The sequence below is a fragment of the Etheostoma spectabile genome, chromosome 11, assembly GCF_008692095.1.
Source record: "Etheostoma spectabile isolate EspeVRDwgs_2016 chromosome 11, UIUC_Espe_1.0, whole genome shotgun sequence".
In the NCBI taxonomy this organism is placed as follows: Eukaryota; Metazoa; Chordata; class Actinopteri; order Perciformes; family Percidae; genus Etheostoma; species Etheostoma spectabile.
Window position 1 is genome coordinate 4,957,321 of NC_045743.1, and position 27,125 is coordinate 4,984,445.

A 27,125-nucleotide genomic window follows, 5' to 3' on the forward strand; every position below is an offset into this window, starting at 1 on the left:
GTTGACCCAATCCATGTGGCAGGGTTATGGGCCTTAGTGTATGACTTGTTATCAGCAGAGGGTAAATAATCGCAGCCGGTAGATCAATTCCAAGCCCTTCATGTTGTGATTAATGTGGAGCTTATCAGCTTGATGAAATGTATTATTATATATTTTAATATTATTATATATATATATATATATATATATATATATATATATATATATAATATATATAAAAAATATAATAATATATAAAATAAATAAATAAATGGAGTCCAGTGAGTCCCACTACTAGATAATGCTGGGACTGGGCCATGGCTCGATGTGACAGTGCTTGTGCTAAGCAAAGATCAAGTGACAATGCCCTCTGTTCTGTGTGTTTCACCTGTTGATACAATCCAGTATCTTTAGTCAGAACATGAATATTTAAAACATGCAGAATGCAGAAAATTACTTTGGATCTACTGATCATTAAAAAGGAAGAATGTGAGCGAACGTTTGCACTTGACCTTAAAGCTGCTGTTTAAAAGTAAATGTGATTGTATGGTGTCAGGGAGAGCTCAACACACTGCAACTTAAGAAAACATAAGCAAATAGACAAAACACAAAGCAAAACAGGGGTTGACCCAGACAGTATTGGATTGAAATTTGTATCAACAGATACCCAATGTTAAAAAGACTTAGGCCAAACCAAAGTTAATTGTCAAGTAAACATGTTTTCCACACATGGAAAAGCTATTTGACCACATATGTGCAACTTACAATATGAAAAAGATGGTTTCATATTTGCAAAGGAAAAACTATAGTAGGCATATTTACAATATCGCCAAACTAAAAGTTTTATTTTTAGAAAAATAATCAATGTATGGTCGACACATTTGTCATTTTTAGTGTGATGTAGTGTTTCAGCGTTTCTATATGATCTTGTACTGTCTGTATATAGAGCAAGTTTCTTATACGTGGTGACAAAGTGGAAAATATGCTTCTTAATTTGAGTGGGTTTTGCTTAGTTGCAATTGCAGCATTTCTGTGTTGTCAGACATTTTCTTCATTTGTTTGTTTTGTTTTCTTAAGCTGCAGTGCACTGAGCAACATATGGAAAACGGCATACCTATTTGTTTATTCAAATCTATATCACAGTTTGGACTGCAAAATGTGTCAAATGTTCATGTTCTGGGGATAAACAGGGTGTATGAGCAGTTAGGCCTTTTAGTGAAAGCTAGCGTAGTGATTAATACCATGAACTCTGGGAAGCATTAGTTTTTGGGAAGGCCACACTGACACATATCTCTCATTGTTTACTGAACAGTTCATTATTTGTGCACAATACTGGGCTGTTTTCTTTCTTTATGTGACAAAGATAAAAACGTAACCCTAACTTAGTAACCTAGCTTCTTTCAAAGGTCCGAAATAAAATGCAATATTGTCAAATTCAGATTGCCTGGGCCTAAACATTTATTGGTCTATCTTTATTTTATATTTTAGTATTAACCCAGGGTGTGTACAACATTCATTGACTCTACCTCATATTGCACTGGCTCCGTAACGCGCTATGCTTGTGTTGTTTGCTGTCTTAAAATGAGATGTTTGAATGCAGCTTGTTTTTTTATTTTTACATATAAGGCTGTTTTTAGTGCCATTATCTATTCTCCTTGTGGTTATAGATGGCTGAATCTTTTGCTGCAGCCCAGCGTGGGCGTTCAGAGTGTGCTTGCTTCAAGCATTGAGTCATTCGGAAAATGAGAAATTTCAAAACCTGTTCCAGTAGTTGAAAAACATTACATTTAGACTCTTGACTGTTTTGTATGATTCAGTTATTGGAGTTTATAAGACCGTTGTTTGGGGAACTATTGGATGGAGAGGTAATCTTTTTTTAAATTTGTTTTATTTACATTTTTTTTGCCCAACTCTCTGCTTCAGACAGCTTGGCTTGGTCACTTGACTGCTGTGAATGAGAGCTGTGCCAGTCAGCTGTCCAAACACTCCATGTTGAATGACTCTCCAGAATGTGTACTTCTATGTCAGAGTCCGCCTCGACTCCCAGGGAGAGACTGCTATCTGCTATCTCCCTGGTTATATCTCAAATAGACCTTAACTATATTGTTGTTAATACAGGATAGAAATTAATAATAATAGAGGGTATTGGGTTTGAGATGAGGGTGGGACAAAGAGTTGATATTGTGTGATAATTCTTTTGCGATGTCTTAGGACAAACAAACTTAAAAAAAGAGTACACAGTCTACAGGAACTGCTTCCTGATAATAAAATACACTGCTGGGGACACAGCAAACATGCATTGGCTATAGTTTGTTATCCTTATGTGAAGAAAATGGGGCTACTGTATACTACCATCACCACCACATTATGCCACTACAAGTTGCTTAAAACAATATTTTCCCCTCTTTAAATGTACTTTCTCTCTCCATCAGGCGTATTTACAGTCACTCAATCTAACACCAGGGAAGACATTTGGTTGAATACTGAACTGGTGGCACTAGTCTTGAAATCTTGTGGTGATTGTATATGTCTTGTGTGCTGCCGGGTTGAAGATTTGTGTGGGAAGCATTCACGTATCGCCAAAGAATGTACTTAATAACTTTTATTTATTTTTTTAAAGATTTTGTGTGTGGCATTTTTAGGCCTTTTATGGTTTATTGGACAGCTTAGATTTGAAAGGGAGAGCGAAGGAGAATGACATGCAGTTAAGGGCTGCAGGTCAGAACCAAACCCGCAGCCGCTGCGTTGAGGACTGAGTCTCTGCATATGGGCGTGTGCTCTAACAGGTGAGCTGCCCAGGCACCAACTTTTATGAAATTCATATATTATGTAAGTCTGGACCGACATGGATGTTTGCAACAAGGTGGTAATTCTAGTCTATCTATCTATTTATTTATTAGTTTTATTTGACAGGGACAGTGCACAGCTTCTTAACTTTTTTCATAGTTAGCTATAAGATACATCTGTAGTCCCTGGGCAGGAAACAGAATGCCATCTCTGTTAAGAAAATGAACACTATAGTATGAAAACAATTAACAAAAGTGATATGTTTGTTTGTATCACTATCACATATTACTGTAGTTGTGACTGTGTTAATCCTTTCTCTGTGATGTCCAGCCCTGGTTTGAGATGAGCTCATTTATTTTTGTAAATGTGACGTCATGCTTGCAAATATGACTGCCTCTTTGCCTTCCTTGAAACCATGCATGCATTCCCCTTCCTCTGTGTTTTAAAGGCATGGCTTTCTTTAATCATCACATCATGCCTAACACAATGGGCCGAAAATAGCACAAGTAATTGCAGTGACGGGGGCAAATGAGCCAGCAGATAAGGAAGGTGTTAGGCCAGATACATGGTTTATAAGAGCGGGAGAGAATATAGCTTGCACATTGTGTTTTCTCATTGCGTGCGTGTGTTAGGGCAGTCTGCCAGATAACTCATAAGTGGCCTGGAAGGAGGAAGAGAGCAGAAAGGCCAAATCTTAAAAGAGAGTGGATGAGAAGCCTGAGGTGGGCTGTATGATGGAGAGAATGGATGGGAGTGCTAACAAGGCAGTGAGACTGTGGGATAAGTTATTTTTCTGTAGTTTTACGCTTTTTTTTTTTTTTTTATACAGTCCTGTAACGATACACGTCCGTGTTTAGCGGTGGCACCAGTGATACTGATATAGTTATTTCAGAACGCAGCTGAGAGCTCCCTGCTTGGTCTTCAGAATGCTCTAGTAAATGTGCGTTAGCTTGCGTGGACGCTACCGCATGTCTTGATCAATAAAAGCTAACTTAAGCCACTGAAAAGCTAGTTGATTCAGAAACAGCAACAATTTTTTAGAAGTAGTTAAACTAATAACTCTACTGCCCAATACTGCTTGCAATACAAGTTGGATTTAGTGCCGTGACACTGTCTGCACAGATTGCTAATGGGAGCTACTTCTTAATTTGCCAGAAGGTGACGTAAGTGGTAATTGCCAGTTCAACCGGCTAGCATGAATTCGAACCCGTTTAGCCTCGTAAACCGGGCTGCTGAAATTGGAAATCGGCCCATCTCTACTTTCACTACAAGTAGCCTACAAGATGCTAGACTTCTGTAAAAATAAACCTACTAAATTAAGTGTGTGTGTGTGTGTGTGTGTGTGTGTGTGTGTGTGTGTGTGTGTGTGTGTGTGTGTGTGTGTGTGTGTGTGTGTGTGTGTGTGTGTGTGTGTGTGTGTGTGTGTGTGTGTGTGTGTGTGTGTGTGTGTTGTGTGTGTGTGTGGTGTGTGTGTGTGTGGTGTGTGTGTGTGTGTGTGTGTGTGTGTGGTGTGTGTGTGTGTGTGTGGATAGATAGCTAAAACGTTTTTGAAATGATTCCCATCTTCTGTTATTGTTTGTAATGAGAAAAGTTTATTATTTCATGGATTTCACAAATTTCAGTATGGCATGTTATGCTGTAAACCGTTTAAATCTGAGCATGCACAACTGACATCTGCACTCGACCAGAGCCGGTCTGACTCGACTCTCATCGGGTATGACACATTATGCCGTAAACCGCTTACATCTGAGCATGTGCGACTCAAATCTGCACTCGACTTACATCGGGGAGTGACAATGGCCACCACTCTGCTAAAGGCAGAGTAGTGAACATCCTGGCACTTCTCTGCTGTTGTTGTAGCTACCTGTGAACCTCCTAGGTTTATACAGTCTATGGTGAAAACCCAGCACAAAGCATGGTGTTACAAATATATGTCGTTTTTTTCAATGTGTTCGGGGACCTGTGAAGATTGCCCCATTGTCATTTACAACCAATCACATAATATGTTCCTCCCTGGGTGCATCTCATGGTCTTATTTGATAGCTCCTAAACTCCTTGTGCCTCGGCTGAACCGAAAGTTATTCTGTCCCTCCTCTGTGACGGAACTATAGGCGAGAATACACTAGAGCAGCCTTCCCGGAAACCATGCAGCTAAAGGAGTTGGTAACTCCGCCCTTACAGCTGACGTTTTAATGTGACGTTTCAGAAGAAAGGACGTCTCATCTCTCTAAAAACATATTTCCTCGTTGACTCTCTCCTCTGATGATTTCCTTGCATCTCTCCTGTGCCTCCTCGTGGGAGGGACTAAGATGCGAGGAAGGGATGCAAGCTGACGTGTTGAGGAGGCGATTGAAGCGACATTAGAAGCACCTATTGAAATCGACTCTAGTCTCACCCTGATCAAACCCACCTGGCGACCTGGGTCGCAAAGCCGAATAAATCAAGGAGGGTTCACCCATTCAAACACACAATCGACATGGGTATAACCCTCATGGCGCCATCGTTGTGAAAGGGGTATTAATCTTTCACACACACACACACACACACACACACACCTTTAACCCAGACAGCCTGTGCAAACAGGAACAGGCGTCTTCAGCCGTTGGTGAGTTAACAATCATTGTGCGTCCCTCCTCGTGCTTCTGTTCACTTCCTGTATCCCACATTGCTATTCATTCATGCATGTTCCTCCTATTTTCTTGAACAGAATTCCCAGACGGCACACAATTTCTCGTCAGTGTCGAGGAGGAGAGATGTTGATTGTTTGGGCTCTAACTGCTCTCCGTTGATTTAATCTGTGGAATAGACTTGCTGTTTGTACAAGGACCGGCTTGTACACATTAGTTTGTCTGTGTGGATGTGTTCTTGCATGAGTACAAGCATCCTGTCAGCTGTGCTCAAGGTGATGAGCTTTTAATTGACCAAAAACTCAGAACAAAGAACCTCACTGATTCTCGGAGATGACATTTTCATCATGTGAATCCTAGTGGCCCTTAGATTTTAATTTAAGAGCAGATTTCAATTTCATTTAGACAGAAAATAGTAAGAGCTTCAAATACTATTATTATCTATGCGTCAGCTATTGTTTTTATTAACTTAATACGGATTTGCTTATAAAATGGCAGAATGTAGTTTAATATGCACATAATTTCTCAGAGCTGAAGGTTACATTTTCATATTGCTAATTTTTTTCACAACTAAAAGTTTTCTATCATATTGACAAGTAAAAGCATCAAATCATCATAACTGACAAGCTAGAAATAGTAAATGTTTGATATTTTTGCTTAAACCATTACTGAACATATTAGATGATGATCAAAATTGATAATATTTTTTCAATCATTCTACAATTGATTGGTGACATCCCTGAAAGTGAGTTTCCCAAAAAATATTTATTTTTGTAACAATCAAAGTATCAAAAACTGAGTAGGACACACTGTTGGATGCTGTCCTACAGTGGGGCTCGAAAGTTTGCACAATCCAGGTAAAAAATTGTATTAATGTGCATAAAGAAGCCAAGAAAAGATGGAAAAAATCTCCAAAAGGCATCAAATGACAGATTAGACATTCATATAATCTTTCACAAAAGTTAGATTTCATTTCCATCATTTACACTTTCAAAATGACAGAAAACAAAAAAATGGCATCTGCAAAAGTTTGGGCACCCTATAGTGTTAATACCTTGTACTGCGGCTCTCCGTGTGTATCTGCCGCTGACACAGTGTTGCGCATAGTTTTTTGATAGGTAGTCAGTGAAGCTACAGTAGTCAGTGTTTTATGTTTGCTGCAAATACAAACTAAATCACCTGATTAATGCCACATAATTACAACTCCATTTCTCCCCGCAGAATGCTGCCAGCCAGGCTAAAGCTAATATAGTTAGCTTAAAGAAACAAGGGGTCCTTCTGGCCCAACTACTGTAACGTTACGGTTCGGAGCTGCGACGCTGGAAACGTAACACTAATCTACAGCAGTCTGTCTGATATAACGTAATTTACACTGATTTAACAGTTCTTGGATACATAGTTTGTTGCTGTTGCGCGTGAATTTATCAAACTAGCGAGTTGTCCCCACTAATCGACCACAACCTGGAATTAAGAGGAAGCAACATGCAGTCATTGTCATTCACGTTAGCCTGGATTGATTATTATATGAATACAAGGGTGTCATGCTAGTCAACCAGCGTATTTCTACCTAATTTCTTCTCCAAAACCACTTCAGAAGAGTAACGTGAGTCACAGCGCTTACTTGCTTTGGTGTTTGTAAAGCATTAAAGTTTAACGATAGTTACGTAGGTAACTCCAGATTCTATGAGTATAGGCGTAGCGCTCTAAGGGTTTATCCCTTCGCGCATGCGCGATTATGAAGATTTTCTTTCCCGCCCTTGCGTCCGGCACGAGCCTCAACTACGTCCGCATTTACTGTATATGTACACAGTGGACCTGTTGTTTGTCTCCCAAAACATCAGCTTTTTCTTCAACTAATGTTCTAGGAGCAGGTGGCCCAGACCTTAGAGGGCTACGCATATACTCATAGAATCTGGAGTTACCTACGTAACCTACACTGCCGCGCAGATGTCGGCTACTGCCATGCCTTTAAATAGAGCCGCAGACGCCGACAGAGCCCTCATTGAATGCCCTTGGATGTTGCGGGGGGCTCTGCCCCTTCCGTGCTATAAGCTTGGGTAATAGCCTCGCACAGCCAGTGCGACAGATGCTGTTTTACCTAATTGAAGAAAAGTTGGAGACAAAGAACGGGTCCGCTGTGGACATATACAGTGAATGTGGATGTAGTTGAGGCATGTGCAAGGACAGGAAAGAAAATCTTTACAACTGTGCATGCGCGAAGGGATAAACCCAATAGCGTTGCCCTTAGAGGGCAAAGCCTATACAAAAAAGAACAAAGAATGGTTCACATTTGAAAAGATCCTTTTTAATTTTTTTCTTCTATGTAAATGCACTCCCCTACAAAATCACCGCAGTAGTCGAGAATGATTTATTATTTCCAAAAATAATTATTTGTCATCTTTTAAAAATTACTTTCTTTTTTCATATTGCAATATATATTCCAGGGGAAAAAATATTGCAATGTCAGATTTTTCCAATATCGTGCAGGCCTGTTGAAGTCTGAATATATTGTAAACAAATTAATAACATAATTAATTGCACTGGTCGAACGGTTTTTAGACTGATACCTCCAGTTCAGGTTGGTCCTCACCCTCAACACCGGAATTTTTTAGTCGCGGAAAATACCTTTCAACACTCATCTGGATTGAAGCAGCAAACATTCAGTGTAAGAGTAAAAAAAATGACCATATATTATTATTCATAAGATTTGATTCACAGTTGCTACATAGTTTGGACCTCAACAACCCAACAGCATTTTACTGCAAACTTGCGATTTTGTTAACTTTCTGAAAAAGGCGCAATTGCTTGTTTGCTGAGGGTCGGGTCGGGACACTGACAACATTGTATTCAGAATATAAAATGTTGTTTTAGCTCTTTTTAATGTGTGATTGTGTAAAGGTGTTCACGAGATAGTGTGTGTGTTGCACCACCACAAATTAGTCTGTGTGTGAAACTCTGGCAAAGCTAGAGTACATATTGCCTAAACTACCTCCGAATGCAGTCTAAGTGATTGGATCTCAATGCATCTTGGGTACGTTTCCATCTACACCTATAGCTGTCCACTTGTTGTTGGATCAATTGTATCAGATTTTAATACCAGGTGCAAATGTTTTTTTTCTTCTAAAAAACGTTCTAAAGTAGGCCCATGAAATGGGGTTAAAGAGACACAGTAGGCTGAATGAGCTTATTATGACTTACAGTAAAGGAAGAAGAGTGTTTGTAGGTCAGAAGAAATGATGAGCCCATAGTTAGGATAACAATTAAGAATCTGGGTTGTAATCTGTCTTATTCTGATACCACTTCTCTTTTTGACACCACAACACTTTCACTTTATTTTAAATGTGAGGTGAAAGAGTTGTGTTGCAAAAAAAGGACAGAATGAGATATAGGTGTGCATTTTCTCTTTCTGCAAACTACACGGAACCGTTCAGGGAGTATCACTCGCCTACTCATGGATCAACTTCCACTTCTCCGGAAAATACCAACAAAAATCAATTGTGTGTGTGAGATATTATTTATGTGGGTTGGTGTGGTTGTTTTTGTCTCTCTCTCTCTCTCTTCCTCTCTCTCTCTCTCTCTCTCTCTCTCTCTCTCTCTGTGTGTGTGTGTGCACACTCACCTAAAGGATTATTAGGCACACCATACTAATACTCTGTTTGACCCCCTTTCGCCTTCAGAACTGCCTTAATTCTACGTGGCATTGATTCAACAAGGTGCTGAAAGCATTCTTTAGAAACGTTGGCCCATATTGAGAGGATAGCATCTTGCAGTTGATGGAGATTTGTGGGATGCACATCCAGGGCACGAAGCTCCCGTTCCACCACATCCCAAAGATGCTCTGTGGGGTTGAGATCTGGTGACTTTGGGGGCCATTTGGAAAAATCTTACATTACGATATTCCCCCCCCCCCCCCCTGCGATATACAGTATATTGCGAAATGAAAAAAGAAAAAGTATTTTTTTAAAGATGACATAAATAGCTCTATTTGGAAATAATAAATCATTCTCCACTACTGTGTGATTTTGTAGGGTAGTGCATCTACATAGAAGAAAAAAATGAAAAAGGATCTTTCCTAATGTGAACCATTCTTTGTTGAACTTTAACGCATTACAAACACCAAAGCAAGAAGCGCTGTGACTAACGTTACTTGGAGAGGGATATTAGGTAGAAATACGCTGGTTGACTAGCATGACACCATTGTATTCATATAATAATCAATCCAGGCTAACGTGAATGACAGTGACTGCATGTTGCTTCCTCTTAATTTCAGGTTGTGGTTGACTAGCTTGTTGGTTAGCACTAGCAACAAACTTTGTGTATCCAAGAACAACTAAATCAGTGGAAATAACGTTAGATCAGACATACTTCTGTAGTAGATTAGTGTTACGTTTCCAGCGTAGCAGCTCCGAACCGTAACGTCAGTTGGGACAGAAGGTCAATGTCGATGCTAAAACACAATATCGTTCCGCCCTAATTGACATCACCTGGTCTTTCCAGACAATGTTTGAGAACAATCCATGACACTGTCAGGTCTCGGCTTTCAAAAGGGGCGGTGCATGCTAGAAACTCTGCAGGGTGCCCAAACTTTTGCAGACGCCATTTATTTTTGTTTTCTGTTATTTTGAAAGTGTAAATGATGGAAATAAAATCTAACTTTTTGTGACAGATTATACCAATGTCTAATCTGTCATTTGATGCCTTTTTGGAGATTTCCCCATTTTTTCTTGGCTTCTTTATGAATATTATACAAATTTGTACCTGGGATGCCCGAACTTTCGAGCCCCACTCGAAACAACATTCATGTTTTTTTAAATTTTTTATTATTATGACAAGTGACAGCACCAAAATAAAAAGATTGCATTGTGGTGTTCCCGGTATGATGAATGTAAACTACACTATATTTGTATATAAGCCACGTTATTGGTCCAATGGTGTGAGACTTATTGAGAAGGTTATGAAACCAAAGTAAGCTATAATTTAAAAAAAAATGAAGCCTACATATTAAGGAGTAACACAAACCGTTCTTTATTAGAGAAGAAAAAGCAACAAGAAAATGAAATCATGACTGTATTGGTCTCTGACCAGTGGGAATATAGCTGCATTGTCCCACTTAATCTCCGGAGCGCGTCCTGTATAAACCTGAAGCTGAGACCACGGACGCCGCGCTGCTCATCACTACTTTTACAGAGAGAGTGGACACTGACGCGACGCACAGGTCTGCTGGCAGCCACTGAAAAAACCCTACTGGGAAAAAGTCCCTGCTCTCCCGATTTCCCTACTGGGAAAAAGTCCCTGCTCTCCCGATTTCCCTACTGGGAAAAAGTCCCTGCTCTCCCGATTTCCACTCCGCATCAGGGTGTCAGTGCAACCATTTCTAACCATCTAAACAACTGCAATAGTAGGGTCTAAATCAAACCCGTGACAACAATAGTGACAAAGAATGCATTTTAATAAAAATAAATCAGAACAACGGAATAACTTAAACATGTTTATATCGGATCAGAGCGGCAGCTGATTTAACACATGAGACTTAAGGATTAATCTTCGCCTGAATGTAGCCTGCTCTGGACCAGTCTAGCCGCAAAGAATAAATCTCCATGGTTACTTGGCTGGGTTTAATTCAACCTGGTTTCGTGCAACCAAGTCAGAGCTAAATTCATCCAGGATAACTTCTATATCCCAGCTTTATCCCTTATCCTGGTTTTGTGCAACAGGCCCCAGGTCAGCAAACTAAGTAGACAAACTGTACAAGAACAGTTTTTTAACCAGTGTCCACTTATTTGTTCAGACATTATTTGTGATTGTATTGTTAAATGGGCAGCTGTGTATTTCAAAGTAAAAATTTGCTGGAAAAAGTGACATATTGCTTTAATAAGGACACCTGCGTGTTATGTGTTGCAACTCTCTCTCTCTCATGCAAACATAAACTGCACAAGTCCCTTATCAGCACTCCCTGCTGTCAGCAGCATGCCTCAGCAAGGGAGAGAGGGGTCAAGGACAAGATCACTGTGAGGGCTTTTGATGAGCTAATGGATTGACTCAACACCCTGGTGAGTTCAGGGTTGGATTTCTGTAAAGTATTTTTCAGCACTAAAATCCTCCTTGTTCTCTCTTGTGAAGTTCAGAAGATGGTAGTTTGAAGATCTATGTAGCTTAGACATCCAGCCATTGTCGTTACATTTTTTTAGCACTATTACTGAGGTCAATGTGAGTAAGCACCGTGCCATAACAAGTACAACAACAAGGATGTGAATTAATAAGTGTATTTAAACATTATTTACAATTGTTCTTAAGACCTATGTTCCTCTTCCTTGAGCAAATACACTCTTGATAGATGAGTTTTGTTCACAGGAGCTTTAAAAAAAAAAAAAAGCAATGTGGACAAAGAAGAGATGGTACGCGCTTACTTTAAGATGTTACCAATTACAAGCTTCTTGCAATGTCTTAAGGAGTCTTCAGACACATCTGTTTGAAGGCTACATCCGCACAATGTTTTCAAAACTAATATTGTTTGCTACGTTTATTTGTCGCGTCCAAACTACCTTGGTATTTGAGCCCCTAAAATTGATGAATTTGGAAACGCTGCCAAACCCGTTTAAGTAAAAACTTTGTTGTCTGTACAGGAAGAAACTGGGCCTCTTGGAAGCTACGGCGCACATTGGTCAGTCTTATCGGTTTGTAGACTTCCCTTTCAGTAACAGTCCCACCTCGTAGTCGGTCCAAGCAAAATAAATCTCTGGTATTTTTGTCTCTGTTGTTCTGTAGTTTTAACTTGTACATCCATGACTGTCAACCCAAGTAACATTAGACAATCTGTTCATGTTTACACCGGCACGCGCATGCTTTGTCCATGTTAATATGGACAGAGATCATTTCTGATATGGAGCATAAACGCTTATGTGGGCGGAGATTTATTTTTTCTTATCTACAATATGTTCAACTTTTTTAAGTTACTGAACTCAGCACATTCTGTTGCACAAATTTGCCAGTGTCAGTTTTGCTATCAAGTTGCAGTACCAGAACAAAGAGTATTTGTCAAATATGCTCAAGTCAATTGTTTTTTGCAATAGATGGCGTGACTTTATCGTTTTCATTTCATTTCATTTTAAAAAAAAAAAAATATATATATATATATATATACATACACACACAGTTGTGTTTAAAATCACTAACTTCATAAATCATATGAGTCATCGAAAACCACCATTCATGACATGCTTGATGCTTATTCTGTGTAATTGAATCTGTAATTGAAAGGGGAATGTTCAAAATAATGGCAGTGTTGTGTTTATTAGTGAGGTGATTGATTCTGTGAAGAAACGGGTGTCAATTATGGCCCACATTTAAGGAAGGAAGGAAACAAATGTTGAGCATGCTGGATATAGTGTATTTCACACTGAAATACTCCGCAAAATGGGTCGTTCCAGATATTGCTTTGAGGAACAGCAGAATTTGATTAAAAAGTTGATTTGAGAGGGTAAAACTTATAAAGAAGTGCAGATAAGTATAAGCTGCTCAGCCAAACTGATTTCAAATGCCTTGAAATGGCATCCAAAGTCTGAAGGACATGGGAAACAACTGTCAACTACCATTCAAATGGATCGAAGAATAGCCAAAATGGCAAAGGCTCAACCAATGATCAGCTCCAGGAAAATCAAAGAAGACTTAAAGTTACCTGTGAGTACTGTACTTCAGAAGAAGGTTACGTGAAGCAAAGCTATCACCTAAAAGCCCCCGCAAAGTCCCATTGCTGAAAAAAACTGAATAGGTTGAAATTTGTCAAAGGTCACATTGACTGGCCAAAGGAGTACAATGTGCAATGGCGGACTCAAATGCACGACTCAGACAGGGAATCACAGGTAAGTAGATTTATTATTCCAAGAACAATGCAGGCAAAAGTACAAAAGGAGCAGGCAATAATTGTCATCAGGAAACAGGCAAAAGTCAAATAACACCGGGAAATCAAACACTAGGGAAACCGCTGGCGAGAGTGATATAATGTACAACTACAATCTGGCAACTGTGAGTTGGAATGGTGAGTATTTAAGCACTGGGACGGGGGAAGCTGAAAACAAACAGGTGAAACTAATTAGAGGCAGGGATACATTATCATAAAAGGCGGTAAACAAACAAAGGCAGGAAGACAACTGAAATGAATGAAGACGGTGACAGTGGAAGTGGCTTTCCAAATAAAACAGGAAGTCCATGAAAACATGCAGAAAACCAGAAACCAACTAAAACAGAAACTTGACAAAACCATGACACAATGACCCAAAACACACCAGGAAGCGAGGAAAGTGTTGGTTCCAGATGAACAAGATGTTATAGAGTTTCCAGCCCAATCCCCGGACCTCAGTCCCAAAGAGCACTAGTGGGGTGACATCAAATAATAATATTCCTAATATTCCTTTTTCTTCACTTTCTGTAAAGGTAGAACACAAACTTGATCAACCTTGGTCATGTTTTGATTTTAAATTGATTGTGCAGTGTTCCCAATCCATCGAAATTAGGAAATTAAAAGGCTTTCTTTTGAACATAATTCACTTTTTTAAACACACCGCTATTATTCTGAACACAACTGTATATGGGCGCCCGTTCTACCAGATGAGCTTCCCAGGCGCCCAGTTTTCTGGATTCAACCCATGCTGATCAGCTCATTTTAGTCTTATTTTGCGTGTGTGCATACGTATGTGTGTGTGTGTAACCTTGAGTCTGTTAATTCTAAAGACTGTTTGAACCCATTATATATCAAACTCTCCATTTCTCCCACATATCTCATTAATAAATCAAATAACCAGAGCAGAGGAATGAAAGGATGGCACGTCAAGGCAAAATATCACAGAGAAAAAAAAAAAAAAAAAAAGCATACGCCTGGATGGATATGCAGATCGTGTAGAAAGTTATCGGACAGGGATCAGACAGAGGTTGGATGCAAACCAAAGAAGAGGAGAGGTTGTTAAGCTCTGAGGTAGAGCATATCCACTTAGCCCTGCCCCCACAACTAATGGTTCTAGAGAGCAGAGAATAATAATGAAATTGTATAGACATCTAGACCTCAGGTAAATGTTTAATGCACGCATTGTGCATATTCAGTCATCCAGTGGCTATTTACCAGTAGAGTAGGTTCCCCACTCACCCGGTGTAAGGAAAGCATATCAAGAGTGACATTTAACTAAAATGTCGAGAGACTTATGTAAACACTGCCCAATAAAGTTTGCATTAACACGCTGCTCAGGTAATGGGAGAGGCACCTCTTCAAAAGCAAATGTGATTTTGCTCAATACATGCACAATGCCTACAGTTTCAACACCTAATACATCTGTACAAGAGATACATAATAGAAACCTTATCTACTTCTTGTTTCTGTGGTGCTCTGTGTGTCTTTGTTTCTTTGCACAGTGGGATTACAGGTGTGGTTTCATCTCCACAGGCCTGGAGTCCTGTGAAGATGAAAGTCTGTTTTTAGTTTGATGCTGCCCTTTTCATGACGTTTTGAGCCAAATGACAGCATCTGTCTGTGTGTCTTAGAGATCAACATGGGGGGGGGGGGGGGGGAGTCATGGTTCTGTGCAAAAGAGGAGCCAAGGCAGAGTGGATGGATATTAGCTCAGTCAGAGAGAGAGAGAGAGAGAGTGATGGAGAGGGGAAGATTAAGGGTATCTGGGTTTTGTTGTAGTGAAGGGCTCTCGGAAAGGGAAAAATAAATCTACCTGCAGAGGAATATCAGGTAGACCCCCCCCCCCCCAACACACACACATACACAGATATACACCTGTTTAAGTCTTCTCTCCTCATATTGACACAAAGACTTGCTTTGTAGGTTTGTCAGTGACTACCATAAATGTGCTTTTTTTGGTTTAAAATCTTCTCCATTTCTAATCATCTCCAAACATAATAAATACTTTAATTATAAACTTTTTACTTATACAGTACTTATACAACACCAAAGCAATACTAAATTAAAAAGAAACAAAAAACTTTAACAAGTAAAGTAAGATATGCATCTAACCCTATGACTGACTCACTGCGCTGTATTTTTCTTACTGGATTGATCTTATATGAAACGTCCATAATCTTAACCCACCAACAGACCACAGCTACTCCCTTTTCATAGAATTTCACAGCCTCTACTTTAAAACTCCTACTCAACCGCTAAACTTCTGTTTCCTGAGAACGTTTCTTCACATTTTTGCAGTAAACGGCATCTAAACCTCACAAGTAATTTCCAGTTAAAAAAACCACATTGCGGGCACCCAGATAGCTCAGCGGGTAGAGCGGGTGCCCATGTACAGAGGCTTGCTCCTCGACGCAGCGGGCCCAGGTTCGAATCCGGCCTGTGGCCCTTTGCTGCATGTCTTTCCCCCTAACTCTCTCCCCCTTTCACATCTTCAGCTGTCCTCCTCTCTGTCTAATAAAGGGATAACCCCCCCCCCCCCCCCAAAAAACAACAACAACAACAACACATTGCTGGAATTGCCAATAAATAGCTGCTCCGGAGTGTTGTATTGTATACAATGATATTATAATATGGTAATGCAGTAGATTAGATTTAAAAAACAAAAACAAGTGGATCTACCTAGTCTGTCTAGTCTTTTTGACTGAACCCATCCCCTATAAGGCAACAGTGGTCCTTTTTATCAGACCACTGTTTTATTTTCAAAATCTGGAACTTTATGTAGCGCCTGCTAACGCACACCTTTGCAAATGTCTGTCTTATAGAGAAGCTGATAGCATACCAGCGGGAGTTCCATGCCTTGAAAGAACGCCTTCGTGTGGCCGAGCACAGGACGCTACAGCGCTCGTCTGAGCTCAACAACATTCTCGAGCAGTTCAGACGCGCCATCGCCGAGACAAACAGCAGCAAAGATGCGCTCACCAACTTCTCAGGTAACTAACACATTCGCATACAAAGACTCATCAACTCCACTGAGCTTTTACACTGTTAAAGAAACATCAAGGATTTGCAGTTATTTTTGCACAATGGATGTCGCAGCATAGATCGAGCATTGCCTCTTATACTGGCTCTGCATTAGGGATGTAACCGTATGAAAATTTAACCTCACGGTTATAGGGACCAAAATGATCACGTTTTTGGTATTATCACGGTATTTTTAAAAGTGTGTTCATTATGTTCAGAAAGCACTGATAGACCTACACGAGCTGAAATGGTTTGATAAAAGTGTTTATGATATTACAATAATATAGGCAATAGGCTTATAAACTATTGAAAAGTGGCTACTGAATCACTGGCCTGCTTCAGGGTGTCCGGTAAGAACTTGAACCAGAGATGTCGGACTTTGAGATCCAAGAAGATCTATTTACAACTCCAATATGAAGTTAACAATGAAGTGGTATTTGACGTTACATGTGAAGTTAGATGTCGTTCTGAAATATAAGCAAATAATAATGCACACTAATACGCATCTGACTTATGCCTACTATGAACATTATTTACCAAAACTAAATGTTATAGCCACCAGCATTTAACAAGAAACAATACTAAGAATTACATTAATTTCTCTGTAATAATTAACATAAATGTAGCATATTGCTCAGTAACACAAACTGCTCATAAACCACAGCTATTACAGCACACATATCCATAACGGAGCAAACGGTGTACACCTTTAATAGCTAAGCACGTGGCTCCACAGGCTGGTCTGTTTACTGGCAATTGCCCGTTGGTAGGAAACACAACCCGAGTATCAAGACGTGGCTGCACAAGTAATATTAAACAATCTGCACATCTATCAGCTATGCAATATGATCAAGGCAATAATATACAGATCTCTCTCTCTCTCTCTCTCTCTCTCTCTCTCTCTCTCTCTCTTTCTTTCTTCTTCTTCTTCTTTCTTTTTTCTCTTCTCTTCTTCTTTCTTTCTTTCTTTCTTCTTCTTTCTTTCTCTTCTTCTTCTTTCTTTCTTTCTTTCTTTTCTTTCTTCTTCTCTTTCTTTCTTCTTTCTTCTCTTCTTTTCTTTCTTCTTTCTTCTTCTCTTCTCTCTCTCTCTCTTCTCTTCTCTCTCTCTCTCTTCTCTCTTCTCTCTCTCTCTTCTCTTCTCTTTCTCTCTTCTCTCTCTCTCTCTCTCTCTCTCTCTCTCCTCTCTCTCTCTCTCCAAAGTAATATCAAGACGCAACACAGGCTTAACTTCCACATTAGCAGAGCACTTGTTGATGATAATGAGGCAGTAAAACCCATGACAGGTTAGCAGGCTACAGAATAGTTTTAACTGAAGTTCTGGGCTACCCACATCACTTCAACAAAATGAGAAAGTAAAGAAAAAGAAAAAAGTCCGCTGATACATTCTGTCCCCTTCTCCTGTCTCCTGCGTGGCAACTTCAGGAGCCTCCGATGCAGCTGGGAAGGATTAAACACAGGATTCCCACACCGTGGTAATCCACCGCGTTAATAAGCATATTTTAAATGAAGGATAATTGTTACTGTTACCGTTACCCCGGTAATTGTTACATCCCTACTCTGCATCACCTGTTGCATAGGTGAAAATCAAAAACACGCACGGCTCCTAGATGTTACAAAGGGCTCTTTTGTTTTTGCCTGCTTTTAGATTTCTAGACATTGTTACGCAGTGTTATGAAGATGACTAGAGCTTATTAGTTCAAAAAAAGGCTTGGGGAAGTACGGAAGCCGAGAATTACATTTAGGTTACCTTAGCTGAAGCAGCCGGATAAATACGAGTTTGTCCGCCTCCCATCTGTGTACAAATGGATCTTTGTCAAAACAATATGTAGTTATGTCGAGATAACAAAATAATTAATTTATCTTGAGAAAACAAACTTTGTTATATCAAGATAACAAATTAATAAGTTGTTGTCACAAGATAACAGTGCATTAAAAAAATATACATGGGTGTTCTCGGCTTCCGCAGGGAAGTGCCCTTTCAAAGCGCTAGCTAATTTCTTGAAATTGAATGAAATCTTTCATCTCATTTTCCAAGTGGCAGGATTCATTTAGACTAAATCTAAAACTGTCTCAGTCAACCCTCAAAACAATCAAGTGACAATACCATTTCACTGCTCGGCATAGAACATAATTTAAATAAAAATGTAAAAGTCTAGTTTGAAACTTTGTTTCTAAGCTTAAGTTGCACATTGTCTGCCAATTTAAAAATGAAAACTCCATTTCATATTGAGTTTGATCATCCTAATAGCAGTTAATAAAACTCAATTGAGTTATGTTATTTTAGTTCCCTTCTGGCTGTTATGCTTTTCAAACATTTTTAGATTTTTATTTACTCATACATCAGACAAATGGAAAATAAAAAAACTTGATTAGATTAGATGATTTTGTCTTATTGGCAGCAGTGGACTAGTACAAAACACCAAGAGCCCTGCATAAGGGAAATACAGTATTCATTTGTAAACCATGCAGTATGGTATAAGTCATAAGCGCAGACAGGGTGCTGCAGCCATTAAATATTCACATTCTCGTAAAGAAGTCAGATTTTCTGCTGTGTATAGTTAAATGTTTTATTCATCCTGTAGTGATGGCATCCCTGTTCTACCAGCACATTAACAGCTTGTGCTTTAAAGGTCAGCATAATTATACTATGTCATCATTTAATGAAAGTGAGAAGAGTTTTCTCTGTGTGCCTGCCTTCAGATGAGACACAGAAACTCCTGAAGGAGCTCGCAAATAGGAAACCTCTCCAGGTGCCAAATATCTACCACCACCTGCCTCACCTTCTCGACAATGAGGGCAGCCTGCACCCTGCTGTGCAGGTTGGTCTTGGCCGCACAGGAGGTGAGAAGCGTATACACACACACAGCACATTAAGTACAGTAATAGTAACTTCCCTGATTAATGAGGGGTTTTCTCCAGAATATGCATGCTTCACAAAGACAGTAAAACCTCCAGAGATCTGCATTGCAATCACAAAGAGAATTAAGTCTCAACAAGTTTTCAGTTGGTGACTGAGCTTTGCAATTGGATCATTCTTAAGAAGATAAGATGATTATAGTGTATATACAGTGTAATTCCCTATTTACTTTATAAGGTACTTTACCTCTTGGTTTGATCGAACGGGGATTTTCCTTTTCTTTTGCATTTCTGTCCTACTTTATATGTATGACATGTTGTGCTCTTTTTTTAACCTGAGAGGTGCACTGTAACGTTTTGAAAAGTGCTTTACAAAGAAAGTTTACATTAGGAAACACTTGGTAGTTTTCTTTAGTGAAGACACTCCAAAACCTACCTTTTACAAAGCTCACAAAGTTGCAACCTGTCCACTGCTACCTGCCATTGGCTCCTCTTTCATATGGATTATTTTTCTCCTTTTCACTCTTTTCTAATAACTCCTATTTTCAGTGACCCCATCTTTATTTTTTGAATGTTTCTTCCTTTCACCCCTCAACAGACGAAGTTAGCATGTGACCTCTCCTATGTCAAGTTCTCTGTAAGAGGATTACTGATATGCAGACACGGGGGACTTGAGTCACATGACTTGACTTGAGTTAGACTAAAGTCGCAAATTTTAGGACTTGAAACTTTCTTGATTTCATAAAAGACTTGACTTGATTTTGACTTGATATTCATGACTTGAGACTTGACTTGGGCTTGAGTCAAATTACTTAAAATGACTTGACTTTCTGTTTTTCTGATATTGAGGAGGCGTTTACTTTACAATTTTAGAAAATCCATATACAGATGAGAAAGTCTGATTAGGTGCTGTTGCATTTGCGGCCGGGAAGCGTTGACGATATTACCAAGTGGCGTGAGTAAACGAGACTGGCTTTGGCTAGTAAGCTATGACTTGACTTGACTTGATTGTCACAAAAAATCACTTGGACTTGCTTGACACTTGGAGGTTAAAACTTGTGACTTGTCCATGTGTGACTTACTCCTATCTCTGCTAATTTGGCTAATAAGGAAGAAGAGTTTCTTGTCCCTGGCCTGTAGTCTGTTTGATCAAAGAATGCACGTATTCCCCCAGGAAACAAGGACAAATTCAAGGCCTATCATTGCCATCTCTTAGCCATTGCTTGTCTGTCTGGTTTTATGACAGGTGGGCAGGTATTTGTTACCTTTTAAGACTCTTTATGCATTTTTCATTTTTTTTTGCATACAGCCTCTGATAGATCGTTACCGCTTGCTGCTTTGTTCTCACCAGCTTCCCACCCTAATACACTATCAGTTGTGTTCACTGGAATGCACACCCAAGCTGGAGGTACTGCTACTGGGATTGCGTTTCTCTGCGGCAGCGGGTGAATTTTCCCCCTACATTCCCCCTATATATGCCCCATGACATACTAGATTAGCCACCGGCAATAGTGCCTCCCCTTTTTTCTATTGCTCATTGTTCTTTGTCCACCTCTGTATCTTTCATGTACTTTCAACTTGTTTTTATGCTGGTCTTAGCATATCTGACCTTGGGGTATTTATAGCTGTGCAAATTAGGACATCAACTTTGAACCATTTCTTAACATAAACCTTGTTCAATTCAGAGAATCTTTCAGTCTTAAATGGTTGGAGTAGGACCGGACTGGAGCCCCTTTTAGACTGGAACTAACAAAAGAACATTATTGTAAATACAGCCTTGCCTGTTCCAAACACACATGTGACCTTAAGCAAGCCACCAGCGTGCCAACTTATGCCCTTATGCAAACAGTCAGTACTTATTTTGTTGCCAAGCAACATCAACATTTGTTTACAAGGACCAGCTATTAAACATGTTACAAGCTACAGTTGAAGATCTGTTATTTTCTTCCCCGATTTGTAATTCCTCGTGCTGACTCTGTTGGCCTGAGGAGAGTGTACACAGTCATGTGTCTGAACCTCACTCCAAGGGCTGCCTAACGCATGTGAAAGTTCATCCTGTCTTTCCCATTTACCACGCTCTCCGTACAGGTGTTCCAACTAACCATTAGAAGTTGCTAGTGCGGTGACACCTCACCAGTGTCCCACTCACTGCTGCTATTGCGCTGCCAATTGTATTTGGTATAATGCAACTGTGTTTTTTGCTTCTGTGTGAAAGAGGTGTAAATTGACAGTAACATGATTTCCACATTTGCATATTTGGTTGCTTCTTTCTTTGCTTAACCCGTAATGTATTTCTTACCTCAGATATCATTGCTTGTACACTTTCAGAAGTAACTCCAATATGGCATGGACACCTTTGATTCTGCTGATTACTCAGTCAGTCTGAATGGCAGAAGTTGTGATCTCACTTCATGAATCAACATAATCTAAACTGTAGGTTTTCAACACACTCATACCCCCTTGTGAACCAAGAAACCCTGTTTCACAACACAGGACTGTGCTAGAATCTTGTACCTTGGCTATCAAGCCTTACCCTTCGTGCAAACATCTTTGGCTGAAATGCATCGGCAAACATGAGCCGCCTGTGAAGTTTGTGCCGTTGGTCATGTTTTTTTAAAGAAATATTGTGAATTGAATTTCTTCTTTTCATTGGTGAAGCTGTTTTGTGCAGCATTAAATGGCACACAAGCAGAACCATTACAACAAAGAGCATAATTATTGTTTTTGCAAAGCTCCCCTCCATACATGCATTGCTGGTTGGATGATTCAACCCACAGGGTAAGGAGTCAGATTTATGATGGCTTGCTCTTTTATTGGACCAGGCCCCTTGTGTTGGGGATTCATTTTATTAAAGGCCCCACTTAAATAACATGATCCTAAAAATTTAGAGTGTGAGGTGTTAATTAAATGTTTATTTGGTGATTTACTCAGGTTATGGATTGCACACACACACACACACACACACACACACACACACACACACACAGAGTCCCTCATGCTTTGTAAGACCTTGAAAGCTTAGAAACCTTTTGAAAAAAGCTTTTTGTCATTAAAATCACCCACATTACTCAGGATGCCTCTTATCCCTAGCTGCATGTGAGGGACCTAGCTGGCAGGCACAAGGAGTCAGTTGGTAGATTTTCAGAAAAATGTAGGTTTTTATTTACAAAACAAAAAAACAACAAATTTTCAGAAAACAGAAAGTCCTGGGCCCATAAAAGAGGTCAACTAAACAGAACTTAACTCAGGTAACGTAACCAAACAGACCTACACAAACTAAACAGACCTAACAAGACTGAGACATGGGGGAAACTTATATAGTGGCTGATCGGGCCATTCTGACACAAAGGGGGGTAGACAAACACATTAAATAGCCAAACCACAATAACTACAACCTAAGTTAAACCAATGCCAAATAATATGAACTAAGGGTAAATCAATCAAATAATCATATCTAACTATAAGTATAACTAGCAAAGAAAAGAACACAACTCAAAAATTACAGTCTCTGCCACCCCCATGATATGTGGAAACAGCTTTGAATCAATTGGAGGTCCTTTTGTCTTTCAGCCAACGACCCCCAGCAGCAACTCCCCAGGAACTGGTAACTCAAAAAGAAGAAGGTATTAATTTCACAAAATGTAACTTAAAGATACTGAACCTGAAATTAGATAAATTGACAAAGTTAACTAAATGTGTGCACCTAAATAGAAAACTAACTCAAATAACTAATACAACTGTTTCCAGAACTAAAATGTGTCCAGTTATTTATTTTGTATAATGTGTAATGTGCTAATACCAAAAGAGAGTTACCACCGTGAGTTGTTGCCATGTGTGGCTGCTAGTGCGGCCATCACAAAGCAACACTTCTCCTTATGAGAAAAAGGCTTCTTTTTTAATTATTTATTAATTATTTATTTATTATTAAAAGCAAAGACAAGTTACTGTAGATAGATACAAACAAGGTCATCAAATATGCATAAAAACACAGCTTCAAACAAACAACAAACTCCAAATATAATCCATTTACTACATATGCCACTTAGACCATACTTTGTGTTTAATTAATAATCAAACATGTACTCTTACATAGTTATTTTTCTTGTCAGGTCCAAGCAAACAATCAAGCGCCAATTTGCTGAACATAACAAACACAGCCGAACACCAGGTGTTACGTGAAAGGCATGTCAAATCAGTTCTTTTCACTGATGTGACAGAGAAGTGGACAGAAATGTAGATTTTTTTTTAGCTGTTTTTACATGAAAGGACGGCAGAGTGAAGCGTCCAGGCTGATCAAGGGACACATGGGAGGGGCAGTCATGGAGTTGGTCCAGCTCACACTGCACTTGCATGCGTTATCACTCATTCACTGTCTGCCACCCTCCCTTATTCTGTCACTCTTTGTCTCTTTTCCTTCCTCCCACTTTCTCCTTTCATCCTCGACCTACTTTCTTGGTGTGGTGGTGGGTGTCGCTATATGACACGGAGCTCGGTGTGAGAAACACAAAGCAAAACTGGGACAGATTCTCTACGCTGCACAGATCACTCTTCACCCTTTCTCCAGTCCACAATGCTGCTCACTCATTCCGCACCTTAAGTTTGTTTTGTTGAGGCCCCTTGTGGCCCCACATCAGCTCAGTCAGCATGCTCTCCCTTTTAAACTGCACACACACTAAACACTTAACATTGTTTTCATTTTTCTCTGGAAATGCATTTTACATATTATGCAAAGTGTATCGTGCAAAACCGCCTTCTGTAGAATACAAACCTAGGTTTTGAATGAAGTAAAAGGCAGGTAAACCATGCATAGAGCAAGAGAGAGCTAAATATGAACACATAGAGGCGAATAGGCAAGCCTATGTCATGCTAGTGTTTTTACTTTTTTGTCTTAGCATGACGAAAACACTGATTCCGTGTCAGATAACCAGCCTGATAACATCATCCTGGCATTTGCTGTCACACCAATGTGGAATTGCTGTACGCTCTTTGCTCTCTTATCACCTCACTCTCTCTTTCCCTAGTGAGTGATCCTTGTGTCTTAAAGAGTAAAATGAACTGCTTTTATGTCAGCAACAGTCTGTTGTGGGGAGCTCTCCACACTAAAGAAGAGGCCGTCTGTTAAGCCACAACCATCACCAAGCGACGGGGAGATGACAATAGCCACTTTCTTTTCCTCTTTCCATGTCTTACTGTTGTCTCCCTTCATCAGCCTATCCTCAGCTGAATGTAATATCTGCTCCTACTTGTGACCTCTCTTAGCTCAGAGATGATTGTCCGCTTCATATTTGCGATCAGTGGGTTTTGCTGATGCGATCAATTGCTTAGTGAACTGACAAAACAAATTAGATTTATTGTTTGGTATCGAGTAAAACACATCAGCTGTTTCTGGCTTCTCACAGTGTAGGATTTGCTGTTTTTCTGGACCATTAGCCTGACAAAATAGGCATACCTTTTGTTTTTATCAATACATTTTCAATCAAGTAATTGAAAACAGTAAACGTTAATCAGTAATTAAATCTCTAAAGTTTATTTTTCTCATTGCTGTCGATGTTGGCCGTTTGGCTTTGTTGACATTCCAGCTATGATACATATTTGTTACCTCTGTGTAAAGTCCAAACATTGTTGCCTCTACCTGGGGATTTAGTGACTATTTACTAAAGTTACACATTGTGTAAGATTGTAGTTTAAATACACTTATCTATAATAACACACAGCATGGTAGTGCAGATGCATTCCAAACTACTTCCATCAATCAACCTTCCCACTGTCATCTGTCAGTCTGGCCATGAATTTCTGTTCTTGTGGATTTAGGCCAGTGTAATTAGTCATTGTTTGACAAGCTTATTTTGTTTTGGATCCACTTGATTAAACCCCCCACCCCTGCATCCTTCACCACTTCCTATTCTCACCTCACACTTTTTCTTCTCAGTCACCATGGTGATGGGGATCCCTACAGTGAAGCGGAAGGTGAAGTCTTATCTCTCAGAGACGCTGCGTTCACTTATAGACAAACTGTCACCAGAGGAGAAACTTGACTGTGTCATTATTGTCTTCGTTGGGGAGGTGAGATCTCATCTTCATACAGTAGCAGTCAAAGCATTGTGTTTCTGCACAACAAATAGGTCTGTGGGTCTAATGTGTCTTCCTTGTTTGCCACTGCAGACTGACGTGGACTATGTTCACAGCGTGGTTGCTGGCCTGGAGAAAGAGTGAGTACACTTCTCTGCTTCTTCACAGATGCGCAAAAAGGTGGAAATGTTGTTTAATGTAAGTAAGAAAATCGTCAACATCGCCTTCTTTCTTCAGGTTTTCTACAGAGTTGAGTTCAGGCTTGCTGGAGGTGATCTCCCCACCTGCTGCTTATTACCCCGAACTCACCAACCTCAAAGAAACGTTTGGAGACTCCAAAGAGAGAGTCAAGTAAGCAACTCACATAGACATCTGTGTTACCTGTGCGTTCACTGCCCACATTCATATAGGAAAAATGTGATAGAAATCATTATGGTAATCATGAAGAAACCAGCCCTGAGAGAAATGAAATGCAGGAGAGCTGTGATTGCAGAGGATTGAGGATTGCAGGAAAAGTAAAGGATGAGCCAGGGGGAAAGTGGGAGGCAGGGAGCAAGCGAGAGCTTTTAGGTCGGTTGCTGAGGTACTTAGTATTCCACAGGCATTTCTCAAAGTCTGATCAAGGTCATAGGCAGCAGCACCCTCTATCTCTTTTTCTCTGTGGTGCTCCCTTTTATTATACTCTGTACTTATCTTCTCTTTATTGTCAGCTTACAAACTGGCTTCATTAGCAAATGTTTATGGTGCAGTTTGTGCCAACTTCTTACAGTTTGTACTCTGATAATAGCCATCAGGCCCAAGTATGTCATGTTGTGGGGGTTTGTGATGAAAGATGCTTCTGATGGCAAGCTGAACAGTCGTGTGTGTGTGTGTGTGTGTGTGTGTGTGTGTGTGTGTGTGTGGTGTGTGTTGTGTGTGTGTGTGTGTGTGTGTGTGTGTGTGTGTGTGTGTGTGTGTGTGGGTGTGTGTGTGTGTGTGTGTGTGGTGTGTGTGTGTGTGTGTGTGTGTGTGGTGTGTGTGTGTGTGTGTGGTGTGTGTGTGTGTGTTGAAAAATTCTTATTACATTCCCTCACCTCTGAAGCAGCAGCAACACTCAACCACTTGGCTTGTTTAAGTGCACATGGATCCATGCCCTCATATTTATGGTGTCTGTTTACCCGAGTGTTAAATGTGTGTGTGTTGTGCCACCTTCCAAACCTGCCTCTCTGGAAGCATCACAAACACCTGCAGCCACAAGTCAGACTGCAGTAATGGCAGATCAGTCAGATCAAACAATTAGTAGGACAGCACTGGTTTATACATTTTTCAGTAGTCTGTTGTTAACAGTGTACCTTGGAATACCTGATTTTCACATTTGATCTTTTTGCATGTGAAGCAGTGTGTCTATCCCAGAGGTAACGTAAAATACAGAGAGATGATTTCACTTTTCATATATATGTATTGTTTATTATGTGCTGATGATTTCTTCATTGTTTAGATGGCGAACCAAGCAGAATCTGGACTATTCCTTCCTCATGATGTATGCTGTGAGCAAAGGAGTTTATTATGTCCAGGTATGTTCTTAAATAGATACATGAATAAAATAGATGTTACCACAGCAACTTGTTGGACTAATTTTAAGAAGGGCTCTGCAGACAGTTACTTATGTGTCAGCGTGAAAGCTTGGTATCAGGCAAACACTGGTTTACTTTTTGGTTGGAACGTGTCATACCAAATTTAAAACATGGTGAGTACTAGAAGCAAATGCATGTTGTTGCAGTCATTCATCAGAGCCGGTGTTGTTTTCATCAGACCAGAGCCAGTTTCACTTATTTTTAGCCTAATCCTCTTAGACTTCTACAGCTCTTATCTGTCCTCTTGGCTAAAATAGGCGTCCAATTTGGGAGCGT

General features: G+C 39.9%; 1 protein-coding gene across 1 annotated transcript in view; it reads left to right on the top strand.

Annotated features, from left to right (window-relative positions):
* mgat4a (alpha-1,3-mannosyl-glycoprotein 4-beta-N-acetylglucosaminyltransferase A) overlaps positions 1-27,125 on the top strand; it is a 34,372-nt gene that overhangs the window by 1,152 nt on the left and 6,095 nt on the right. The window contains exons 2-7 of the mRNA XM_032529209.1: positions 16,113-16,280; positions 19,012-19,152; positions 25,097-25,230; positions 25,330-25,376; positions 25,474-25,587; positions 26,714-26,789. Coding sequence (XP_032385100.1) covers positions 16,113-16,280; positions 19,012-19,152; positions 25,097-25,230; positions 25,330-25,376; positions 25,474-25,587; positions 26,714-26,789 — 680 coding nt within the window. The remainder of the gene's footprint in view (positions 1-16,112; positions 16,281-19,011; positions 19,153-25,096; positions 25,231-25,329; positions 25,377-25,473; positions 25,588-26,713; positions 26,790-27,125) is intronic.